Consider the following 13,427-nt stretch of genomic DNA (forward strand, 5'->3'; position numbering starts at 1 on the left):
GAATAATCTGAATAAAAGGATTTTTTTCAGATATCAGGGATTTATGCATTATGCTTGAGTGTTTGTTAGCATAAATCGCTAATCAAAAAAAAATGTTACGTTATGACTCTTTAAGCCTCAAACAATTTCAGGTTTTAAAATCTTCATAGAATGAAGTTTGAATGCTTAAATCAGAGGAGCACATTTTGACTAAATGATGTATTGATGAAAGTGGTAAATGCTTTTATAAATGGGTCATTTTGTTCAAATGTCAACTATCAAGAGCATGATTCTCATAGTCAGAAAAGTGCTTTACGTTGGAAAAAATTCACAGCAGATAGTAGGGTACAACCTGTCTTACGACCCACCAATTGTATCTGTTGTTCTCAGCACCTATGGCATGTTACTTGAGATGTAACTAGTACAGATTTAGAGCAGATTTACTAAGGGTCGAACTGAATTTTCGAATTTAAAAACTTAGAATTTTAACCATCGAATAGGCCTAAATTCGACTTCGATTCAAAGTAAAAAAGTTCGACTTCGAAAATCGAAGTACTGTCTCTTTAAAAAAAAGTTCAACTTCGACACTTCGCCACCTTAAATCTGCCCAATTGCTATGTTAGCCTATGGGGACCTCCTAGAACCTATAGGCAACATTTGGTTTTTAGAAGTCGAAATAAAATCGTTTGATCGATCGATTAAATTGTTCGAATCCTAAGATCGTACGATTTTACTTCGAACGAATATGGCCAAATTAGATAAAAAAGAACTTGGACTTCGAATATCGAAGTAATGCCATTCGATGTCGAATTTCGAATTTCTTACACTTTGAAATTCGACCCTTGATAAATCTGCCCCTAAAGGTTGACATGCTTTGTAATAGATCTTTTAGACTCACGGGGGCTCATTTATTAAAGCAGCGCAGCGCATAAGTGGACGCAAAAGATTGTCTGCGCCATCACGAGCGTGATCGCTAATATATTTGCGTGATATTGCGCATAACAGAGAGCTTTTGCGATGGTTTTGTTTATGCGCATTGCGCAAAAGATTGGGCATTTATGTCGCAAACGATGCCGTGGTTGTTAGGGGCGTGGCTGTGGGCGTGGCTACAATGCGCTTGCACTGCGGCCGTCGCAGATTTGCGTCTGTATATGTGCAAAACTGCACCCGGGCAACAGCACCACAATTTTTACGACTGCCTCTTCGTGGCGTAATAGTAACGCTCTTCAAAATGCGCATTCCTGCCCAGCTGCGCTAGTATATTCACATTTTTGCGTTTCATGTTGCTTAAAAGAGAATTTTATATATGTGTGCAGAGCCACACTGCTAAACTGGGTTCTGGCAAATACAATGGTGCTGCTGTTGGTGGGGATGTTTGTTAACTCAAAGTTTACTCAAAGATGAACAACCCCTGTAAAGTGCATATTAACCACGCCTTCCACCCAACATGTTTATATTGACCAAGGTTCCTTTAAGGGTATCAGGTAGGCTAAACACCTTTGCAACCAGACAAATATTAGCACAGAAACAAATGCAGATGCGTCTAAGTGAACGCAATATGCGCAATATGTGACGCAACTAATTAAAGCAGCGCATTCATACATGAGCACAACTAATCCTTACCTTTGCGGTATCTTCCTGTGCGCACAATTTATTATAAGCACTGCGACAGCTGATACGCAGTTTCACACATCGCACCTGTCTGTGTCTACATTAGCGCACAAATCGCACTGTTAAGGTATCGTGCGCTACATTATTAAATACTCGCATGCGCTGGGCAAATGTCAGGCCACTGCGCTCTTTTTAGCGCTGCGCTGCATTAATAAATGAGCCCCACGTAATCTAAAGATAATAGGACTGTTACTATTAAATCCACAATTGAATGCACAACATCTTACAGATGAGGCAATATTTACAATATTCACTCAGGTCAATGAATGCTACACCAAAGCAGGAATGTGATGGCCAAGAGCTTTTAAATAAAGAAAGAAACATATAATAAATTATACAAAATAAAGACAAAGTATACAGTGCCTTAAAAAGTCAATGAGATATTTGCTTTCCAGCAGGTGATTAGTAAATGGTAAGCATTTGATGAAGCTACATTTCAGAGAACTGAAGCTGAACTAATGTGAATATTTTTAAATGGGGATAATATGTAACCTTCAAGCACTCTGCTGAAATTCAGGATACTTTGCTTAGAATATTGATGTGTATATGCCCATGTAATTACAGGAACTTTCCAGCAGATGGCACTAATAACATAACAAATTATCTGGTCTGTATTCTAGGATAAACTCGCACGAATTTAAGTGTCAAGCAGTGAAATTGTACAAAAAGAAAAACTTCTAACTGATGAATAATATTCTAAGAGCCACATTCCGATTTTTAAAACAATCAGTGCTATGGTCTCATACCCAGGGAACTACTGAATAGCTGAAACACAATGCCTGAACTTACAAGAATCTTTCTTTATATATGAGAGTAGACGTGTCTGTAGATCTTTTGACTTGTCTGTAGATGCCTTAAATATCTCCTAATGAATGTCCACCGGTATGCGTAATGCAAACACACACAGAACATTCTCTTGTGAGTCTTTCCTTTTCATTGTCTTGGTTATATCTAGTAATTGGACAACAATTTCTTTCCTTCACTAGCAATTTTCAAAGGAACTCCAGCTATGGCAGATAAATGTGGACGCAGCAAATGACTTAGCTCTTAAGCTTCTACGTGACTATTCTTCAGATGACACAAGAAAAGTGGAATTGATGAAAGATAACATTAATGCTACTTGGGCAAGAATTAATAAGAGGTATGTCATGTTCTCTATCACAGTGTCCTACTTAAATCCATCCAAGTTGATTCACATTGACATCATGTAAAGACCTTCCGTCCCCTTACAGGTAACAAAGATAATCTCAATGTGCTGTCATTGGAACAGAGAAGAACATAACAGCCATTTAGGCCAATTGTGGAAGTTGTTATACAGCTCTCAACACATTCAGACTCAATGTAGGCTCAGGCCTTTTTTTTGTATTAAATGGAATTGTTATAAGGTTCATCCATGCTGTGTGCAAGAGAAAGACAGGGCAGTCATAATAACTATATTAAACCCTTTCATATCTTCAGTGGTAAAATATTTATATAGAATTACAATTGACAAAAATGGTCAATGGAATCCAAAGCACCACTGCATTTACATAATCCTGGATATAAATTTTAAGTGAAGAAATGGACTAATAATGCAATATATAGCTAAGATCTCTCCCATTGTAACAACAGGATTAAGTCTTGCACATTGCCTCACCAATGAATCAAGTGTGCTCTACTTTCTGCGCAAGATTTATATTTAGCAGACTGTTATTTCACTTGCTCGCCTTTGCATTTAGAAGAATATGTATTTTCATGTCACACTGCAGACAAAACACGGATGACCTCCCATCCCCAGGACACTTCTCCTAATGTTCTCGGTTATAGAAGTTTATAATCCAGCAGAAAGCAATAACACGCAGGAGATTTCCACCCCACTGACAGACTGGCTCAATTTATCTATGTTTTTTAATTAAAGATAAAAATGACATGCACATTTTTCATTCACCTAGCCTTTCCTTATTTCACTTTAATTATCTGTTCCCCATTATTCTTTTTTACCCATCAGCCTCCTGTTTCGGTCCTGCAGTCAAACAATGCAGATTGTATGGGAGATGAAGGAATTAGGAAAGATCTGTGGGAGTACCATTAACCAATATATTAATGTAATTCATTTTCCTTTTCAAGGTGCATTTACTTTTATGAGCAGTAAGGATAGAAAGTATGAGAGCAGAGGGAAACAGAAATAGGATCAACATTGCATGTGGGCAGAATTCTCTCATTAAATGCAAAATTACATTATTTTTTTATATTGTTCGCCCACCAACTTTGCCTTATAAGATATTGAGATCTAATATATGAGGTGATTCTGTGGGAAGGAGTATTTGTACATTTTATATGAAAATTTATGAGATTTAGGAAGTTCATTGACTGTTTGAACTTCCCATCCTTCAATGGCGACTTTCCATCATTTATAATACTCACACAATGGCCTACAAAAGGGTCCAGGAGCAGCTTCATGTTCTTCTAGCAGGAAGTAAGAAGAGCAGGCAATCAGTGTTATGGTACACAGAGGTGGTTATGGCACACAGATGGGGTCATGCACCAATATAGGTCATCAGGAAACCAGAGACCCCTAGATGTGATTAAACTGCATATAGCAATAGCATATCAATAATAAAAAAAACATATTTAGGCTTTCAATCATATTTTTTTCACTAAATGGTCACTCCACCATGCTTTTACTTATAAGACTGGGATAACTGGTTGCAGAAGTTCAACAGATTGCTTGTTTTGAACACTGTATGTATTTAGGGACAGATTTATCAAGGGTCAAATTTCGAAGTGCAAAAAACGTCGAAATTCGACCATCGAATAGGGTAGTTCGACATTCGAAGTCGAAGGATTTTTAAAATCGTACGATCGTACGATGAAATCCTTCGAATCGATTTTACCAAAAATCCTTTGATTTCTCAAAACTTGCCCAAACACTCAAGAGAGGTTATAGGAGTTCCCCCATAGGCTAAACAGCAATTCGGCAGGTTTAAGCTGGCGAAGTGTCGAAGTTGAACTTTTTTAAAGAGACAGTACTTCGATTGAATGTTTTCACTTCGAATCGAAGTCGAATTTGGCCTATTCGATGGTCGAAGTATCCAAAAATTACTTTAAAATTCGAAGTTTTTGAAACATAAAAATTCACTTTGACCCTTAGTAAATATGCCCCTAAGTGTTAGGCCCTTACTTACTTTACTAGATGCAGGAATTTTTAGGACACTTAGGGGCAGATGTATGAAGGGTCGAATATCGAGGGTTAATTAACCCTTGATATTCGACTAGGAACTAAAATCGTTCGACTTCGAATATTGAAGTCGAACGATTTAGCGCAAATCCTGCGATCGAACGATCGAAGGATTATTCCTTCGATCGAACGATTAAATCCTTCGAATCGAACGATTCGAAGGATTTAAATCCAACGATCGAAGGAATATCCTTCGATCAAAAAATCTCAGGCAAGCCTATGGGGACCTTCCCCATAGGCTAACATTGACTTCGGTAGCTTTTAGCTGCCGAAGTAGGGGGTCGAAGTTTTTCTTAAAGAGACAGTACTTCGATTATCGAATGGTCGAATAGTCGAACGATTTTTAGTTCGAATCGTTCGATTCGTAGTCGTAGTCGAAGGTCGAAGTAGCCCATTCGATGGTCGAAGTAGCCCAAAAAACACTTCGAAATTCGAAGTTTTTTTAATTCGAATCCTTCACTCGAGCTTTGTAAATGTGCCCCTTAGGGGCAGATTTATCAAAGGTCAAGGTGAATTTTCGAATAAAAAAAATTTGAATTTTCGAGCTATTTTCTGTGTACTTCAACTAGGGAATAGTGAAAATTTGATTACATTTTGAAAAATTTTTAAAAATTAGAATATTGAAATGTATTGCTTTAAAAATTAGACTTCAACCATTCACCATCTAAAACCTGCCGAATTGCTGTTTTAGCCTATGGGGGACCTCTTAGAACCTATTTGGAGTCAATTGGTGGATCAAAAAAAAATTTGGGAAAAACTTCTAATCGAAATCGAGCGAATGCGCTATTCCTTCAATTCATATGATTCAAATTTGGCCGAATACGGACCTATTCGACCGAAAACTGACCTATTCGACCAAAAAAAAACTTCAAATTTTTTTCAATTCGACTTCGACCTTTGATAAATATGCTCCTATATCTAGTTATCAAAAACATAACTCATTTCTAGCACCATTTTGCACCATTGGGCGTATAGTAGATTGTATATTTTCTTTCTGTAATCATTAGTCTTTAGAGTTCATCAAGTAAAGAAGTGTAAAAAAAATCTGTGCAAATAATTAATAAAACTAAGATTTACTCAACCCACTCAGCATTTGCATATCCCCCTCATACCTGCTGCACTTGGTGATTTATCAGCACAGAGAATGTTTCTCGTGCTGTGTCTTTTGGAGATAAGTGCCCTACCTGCTCTATCTTTAGGAGAAAATTATCCTACTTGCGCTAATAATGTAGCCAAAATCTGACTTCAGCAGTAACGTACTCATACTGACCTGAACTGAAGTCAGAATTTGGCCAGAATAGTACAAAAACTAGGGCACTTGTCTCCAAAATGTAGACAGTGCTCTCTGTTTTAAATGAAATCTGTCACAGCCACGGCAGCAGCTGATGAAAAGAAAGGAACATTACTGCTGGGGAGGGATTAGCGTTTACCCTTATTATCTGTATCTATCTTTAAAAGGATTGGATATTTCTAATAGATTAAATTGAAAATAATACTAAATATTCCTTTGTAATAGTATATGTAAACTAGTGATGGGCGAATGTCTCCCATTTCGTTTCGCCAAAAAATTCACAAATTTCCTGTGAAATTCCCAAAATGGCAACGTATCAGTTTGTGAAAAATTTGTGAAACTCAAAAATTGACACCCGCATAAATTTTGACGCCGGTGTTAAAGTCAATGGGCATCTAAAATAGTGTTGACACGCGGCAATTTTGAGGCGAGCGAATTTTCGGATGTGCGTCCAAAATTTTTTTATTCACCAGCGAAACGTGGAAATTCGTTGCGAATTCACACCAGGCGAATTTATTTGCACATCACTTATGTAAACCAAAAGTAAAACTCTCCTTATAGAGACAATTTATGGAAAATAAAGCCTAATAAAGTTCTATGCAAAAATGCAAGGCTCAGTAATACACAATAATGTATCAAAGGTTAGATTTCCCCTAAAACATATTGCAATGGCCACAGCCTGAAATAAAGAAATCATTCATAGCAAGGTTAGACCCAGGGGCAATTCTAGCCATTATGCCGCCTGAGGAGGCCTTCTTTTGCTGCCCCCGCCCCTCCCCACGGCACTCACCTTTAGAGCACCGGAGAGGGCTGAGGTGGTCCATGTGGCTTAGTGCAGAGAGGGCAATTGCGCTCTCTTCACTAGAAGAGCCGAATTTCCGGGTTGAAAACCCCCTGGCAACCCCCTGGCAACCAGGGGGGTGCTGCCGCTTGAGGTGAGTATCTCAACTCGCCTCATTGGTGGAGCGCCCCTGGTTAGACCTGTTCTTTAAATCTGTTTTGTCCTCTTCAGGTATGGGAAATTAAAATTGTATATTAACTCATGTTTTAACCCTATCATACAGTAGCACACATTATTACAATTATAGCAGTGTATAACAGTATGTGTTGCTTTTTTTATAATTCTGCTTATGTATTTATACTGATATTTTTTTTATAAGCATGTATATATATGTATCACAGCTCAGTCTTATGAAATAAGCCTTTGCAATGTCACTGAGTTAGAGAGAGTAATGTAATAGCATGTACAATTTTTTCTCCATTTATTGTAACACGTCCAACCAGTGGGAAATCTTTACTGGTCTGCTGTTTGAAAGCAAACATCTAATGGGTTGCTATGGGTTATTGGACCTGCAGCAAACTTTGGTTCTACCCTCTGCAAGTCTAAGTGATCCCATGGGGTTATTGCTTCAGGCTACAGTCATTGATCATGTTCTTGCTGGAAAACAGAATGTGTGTAAGTTTTCTTAGAGCACTTACTGTATCTTACTAAGGTAAGCTTTGGGTAATTTCTATTGAAAGTATATTTTATTTGGCATAATTGGCATATTTTAACTAAAATATTGGGTTTAAAAAGGGCAACAATTAAAGGTGTTGTTCAGCTTCAGAAACACTTGCTTTCCAATTTTTATTTTTTACTGTTTTTCTAAATTTAAAGTTTAATGTCCCTGTCTCTGTTTTAGTCTGACAGCTCAGTAATACAGGTGCAGATTCTGAACTGTTTCAATTTGCTGCATTAGTTGATACATTTCTCAGCAGCATCTGTGGAACATTAGCAACTATTGTATCAATAATGCCTGCATCCTCAGCAGGGCTAAAGATAAAAAATGTATGAACTAGGGGGCACATTTACTAAGGGTTGAATATCGAGGGTTAATTAGTCCTCGATATTCGACCCTCGAAGTAAAATCCTTCGACTTCGAATATCGAAGTCGAAGGATTTACCGCAAATACTTCGATCGATCCTTCGATGGAAGGAAACATCATTCGGTCAAACCATGAAATCCTTCGAATCAAACGGTTAGAAGGATTTTAATCCATCGATCGAAGGATTTTCCTTTGATCAAAAAAAGCTTAGAAAACTTATGGGGAAGGTCCATCAAACGGTCGAATAGTCGAACGATTTTTACTTCGAATCGAAGTCGAAGGTCGAAGTAGCCTATTCGATGGTCGAAGTACCCAAAGAAAAACTTTGAAATTCAAATTTTTTTTTACTTCGAATCCTTCACTCGAGCTTAGTAAATATGCCCCTAGATGTATCAGTTTGAAATAATTATAAAGTCAGTGACCCCCCCCCCAACTCGGAGAACTGCTTTAGAAAGACAAAAGAAGGTGAAAAATTAAACTTTATACTTCAATATTAGAAAAACAATCACAAATAGAACATAGAAAGCAATTGAAAAAAGGGATTTGTTTCTGGTGAACTATCTGAAAACAACTGAACTGAAAAAAGCGTTTGAAGGTGAACAACCCCCTGTAAAAGTATACCTTTTAATGGCTTCTGATTGCATTGGTTCTAGTCTGTATTTGTCTGAGTGTGTGTTATGTTTGTTGTAGGGAAATTATATTGGAACTCCCTTAGGAAAGGGACAGAAGTGATTTTGAAACATTCTCTGTAAAAATCTCTAACATGAATAGGCTACTAGGAGTCTTGAACAATCAATGAAGTGTTTTTCTCTTTAATGACAGTATGATTCATCCACTGTATAGGATCTGTTATCGTGAATTCTTAGGACCTTAGGATTTCTAAATAAAAAATGTTCTTGTCTTCATCATGCCTTCAATCTACTGAATTCATAGGGATTATTTTGCCACCACATGTTTTACACTAGATTTGTTACCATCAAGTGCAGGCTATAGTCTAGGCTACTATCTTATTATAAGAGAGGAAAATAATTCAATAAATAAAGAAACATGTTTGAATAGGAATATATATGGATAAATAAATATATGGATAAAGGATTACTGCATGATGTGCTTTGATTTGTTAGATCTGAGAAGAATTAGAATGGGGTAATAGCTTCTAGGTTTTTTTTACAATGTTATTTTGTTTTCCTTTGGCACACAATCACTTTTTATGGAACTGCTTTGGCAGTTCCCATGCGGTAAAGCTGTGCTTCTTTTTTGTGTTAACTTAAATTGAGGTGGCAATAAACTGGCCAGTCATACACCATAGCTGACTTACAGGCAAGGACATATGCCATTGTTCCAACTGTTTGCACTAAACTGTGGGAATTGAACAGGAGTTGTGGGTTCTACTCATCTGTGAATGAACCATACACCCAATGGCATTGTGCATTGGCAAAACAGTGCAGAGCCAACATGATTACCAGATGGTCCCTAGACCTGGCAGACATGGTAACTAAAACTGCCCAACTAAATCTTATTATGTATGGCCAGATTTAACTGTTAAAAATAACATTTATTGCAGTTGGTTTTGCCAAGAAGATCATGGAGCTCAGTGCTGTTCTGTTTAAAAAAAATGGAACTGAAAGAGTCTAACAAGACCATTATTATTTTACTTCACAAAATCAAACTTCATTATTTTATTTTCCTGAAATCTGCATAATTCTTTGAATGTAAGGACAGCAGCCTGCTGAAAGCATTTCTGCTGTGTCAAAAGGCATCCACCGGAGGTGAGTGAATTTAAAAGAAAATAGTTATTGTAAAAGTTAGCAAGTTAAATTGCTACATCTACTGCATCGCGTTTGCACCTCGGTGGAATTGTAAATTCAAACTTATTTCCTGAGAGATAAGCTGGGCTGCAATTTTCAGGTAATTGGAAGAAGCAGACCTGAGTTGAGTTCTGTCAAGCTGATTTCAGTCTTAAGATATGATGATGATTATTATGTCAAATGCAATCAAGGATGTAGGCTCTGAACTGAATATAGGGATGGTTGTTTTTAATTCAGGTTTTTATACAAAATGAACAGAAAGTCACAGCTGGTTTAATAGTAGAAAAAAAAACAAAAGTGCAATTTGTGCTATATTAGGGTCCTGCTATAAAGTCTAGCTACCATATATATTTATATGGAAAGTATCAAGGTCTAGAAGAAAGCTGAGAAAATATCCCTTAAATGTTAAACCAAATAAATTACAATCAACAGGACTGTACTAATAGAAGTCAGAGAAAGTCTCTCTCATCAGCCATAAAATAAGAATTTCTATTAAATATAAAATAGGAAATGTGACATGGCATTGGTCAATGAACACAATGAATAGTTAGAATTAAACAGGAAAGTGACATTGCATTAAACTGGTTTAATACTACAAGGAATGTGCTTTAAAAGCAGTGTTTTAGGTTGATTTATTGTAAACCCCAATAGACTGGTTCTGCTTCCAACAAGGATGAATTAGATCTTAGTTTAGATCAAGTACAAGGTACTATTTTAATAAAATAGAGAAAAAGTAAATCATTTTTAAAAAGTTGGATTATTTGATTATAATGGAGTCTATGGGAGACTGCCTTTCTGTAATGCAGAGCTTTCTGGATAATGGGTTTCCAGATACCGGATCCCATACCTATAGTGCTTCCAAAATTGCACTTTGCACACAGGACTTGCAATAGTATATGAGCCCTATATTCTGCTATAAAGAGATGAACTGATTTAAACCAAGCCTGACAGCTGCTAAAAATATTGCCTAAAAAATGATTGTCAGAGATCAGTGGTAAATTGGAGGCAGCAAAGGCTCAACAAAAAGTCTTCTTTTGCCCTATGTGACTGTAAGTGGTGCAAAAAAATTTAATGAATTTGCAAGAATCCACATGGTATCTCTTTTACCATGATCATTTATCTGCTTCTTCTGGGTTACCTGCCTGCATTATAGGATTCATCAGAAAGGGACACAAATATGTCCTCTAGCCAAAAGGCTATTCTGAGGGAGATCTGAAATTTGTAACGGTAGAAATATACGGTAGAGAAATATTTAAAAGGTAGCGCTATGGAGCACCCAGATCATACAGACTAAAGGAAGGTGTGGTGACAGTGAAGATTGTTATGGTATAAACATATACTGTATATGTGGGTATATTTCCTGCCCAGCACGTGATTGACCATACTTCCACACAGGTTTAGTCACACTAAAGCCTTAATCTGACACACTTCACTGGTTTGCAAGTAGACCAATACACAACATAAATAAATAATAAAACCATTCATCAATACAAGCAATCAATGCAATTGATCCACGTTGTATCCACTGTGCACTTGCCCTATATTAAACTAAAGTATCCATCTCAGCCAGCATCCAATCAAATCTGCTATATGGCATGCACATATAATAAGCTGCAAAAAACACAAATGGAAAAAAAAATGAGTAGTGTTGTCAGAAATACTTTATATGTAGGTATAATGTTATAATTAGTCCTGCAGCATGCCTTCCTCTTAGAAAGAAGCAGCCAAGAGATCTAACAAAATGTGTAGCTGTATGAATCACTGGATATAAGCATTTTCTGCATTCCTTACCACTAACATCATTACTTCAATTCCTTCCAGGGAAAAGTACAGATTATTGGCAACCAAGCAAAACTAGCAGCTTACTTTTTCTGCTGTGTCATTTCTGTTGGTGTTAGTAGAGTAAAATATACAAGAATATATTCTTGATCTTTTTTTATAGGTTTCTTTTCAAAATCAGTCGACGGTGCAGTAATTTAGGCGTTTTCCTAAAAGTAATATGTGTTGAACACAAAAGTGCCATGATAGCAGGAAAACATTCAGGGATTATTCTGCTATTGACACATGTTATTGACAGGCCCCAAAAGGGGCAGATTTAAGTGCTCTCAGTCGGATTTATCATTTGAAAAAAGCATACAATGGCTTATATCTGAAACCACTGATTATTTCTCGTTTTGTTATAGTGTAGCAGCTTTATTTACCAAATTTCCTGATGTTTATGGAGCCACAAACACAACAGTATTATAACACAATCACAAAAAAGGTAAATGTAGAAGTAGAAACATAGAACGATGTGGAATATTGCACACACAGTAACTGACTCATAAAGTCCCAACCTAAATGAACAATTTACTATATTAACCTCCACTCTTCAAGCATTTCAGAAGTGGAATACAACGATATTATTTAGGAACAAATGGCACAAAATATTCAGATATATAAAACCTATAAAATCACACAAGCAGCCTGGGGTATTAGCAAAAGACTTAAGTATTATTTTAGCATATAACACATTGCGCAATGTATTTACAATAATAATATTAATATATTTGGGGATATTTTCTCCAAGTTTCTTTCATGTTTTGAAGTCATTTGTATGTCTATAAAATGTAACAGTTTGGCACTCGAAATTCAAATCTTCTACAAATTGGTGAAATGTACTTACCGTATATACTCGAGTATAAGCCGACTTTTTCAGCCCGAAAAATATGCTGAAAAACTCTACCTCGGCTTATACTCGGGTCAAGCGCAAAAACGGTCGCTGGCGTCTAAGAATAGTCGCCAGCATCTAAGAATAGTCGCCGGCATTCAAGAATAGTCGCCGGCATCGAAGAATAGTCGTCGGCATCGAAGAATAGTCTCCAAGAATATTCGCCGGTGTCCAAGAATGGTTGCCAGCATCCAAAAACGAGACGCTGGCACCTCCAATGGGAGCAGAAACTCTAAATTTTTTGATTGAAACTTACCAGAAGCTGCTGCAATTCTCACCCTAGGCTTATACTCGAGTCAATAAGCTTTCCCAGTTTTTGGAGGTAAAATTAGAAACCTCGTCTTATACTCGGGACGGCTTATACTCGAGTATATACGGTATTTACCAAAATATAGGCATTTTTAAATATCATCTTTCATTCAAGCAACAATTCTAAACCCTTTCTGTATCACCTGTAAAACATTTTCTACTATAAAACACAGCATTCAGAGCGGCTGAGCTCTGGCAGTTACTAATGCTGCAATCCGACAGCTACAACCCAACGCTACACATTAGAATGGTTCACCACACTAATAACCCACCCATTGCCATTCCGGCCAAAGTACATATACACACATACTAAAATGTTATGCCTTCATTAGAGTTCCTTTTGTTTATGGCAAGGTTTGAATGAAATCTTTTCCATAGGAAAAAGCCTAATTTTTTTAGTGTCTTTGCTGTTTTGCCTAGTAGGGGGCTTTAGTATCCAAAGGCATTATTTCCAAGGGTTTGCTTACAGTATTGGCAATAATACCAACAGAGAGGTGGATCGCCTTATCATCAATGGATTATTTATACTGAGGATGGACTCTTGAAATTGCTAGAAATTTCATGTGTTATCATATT

The 13,427-nt window shown here is 36.9% G+C and overlaps 1 protein-coding gene across 6 annotated transcripts in view; it reads left to right on the forward strand.

Moving 5' to 3' along the window:
* dmd.1.L (dystrophin, gene 1 L homeolog) overlaps positions 1 to 13,427 on the forward strand; it is a 1,148,817-nt gene that overhangs the window by 775,865 nt on the left and 359,525 nt on the right. For all 6 annotated transcript variants that reach the window (XM_018244936.2, XM_018244933.2, XM_041580924.1 and 3 more), the window contains one exon: positions 2,637 to 2,791. In XM_018244936.2, coding sequence (XP_018100425.1) covers positions 2,637 to 2,791 — 155 coding nt within the window. The remainder of the gene's footprint in view (positions 1 to 2,636; positions 2,792 to 13,427) is intronic.

The sequence above is a fragment of the Xenopus laevis genome, chromosome 2L (assembly GCF_017654675.1).
Source record: "Xenopus laevis strain J_2021 chromosome 2L, Xenopus_laevis_v10.1, whole genome shotgun sequence".
Taxonomy (NCBI): Eukaryota; Metazoa; Chordata; class Amphibia; order Anura; family Pipidae; genus Xenopus; species Xenopus laevis.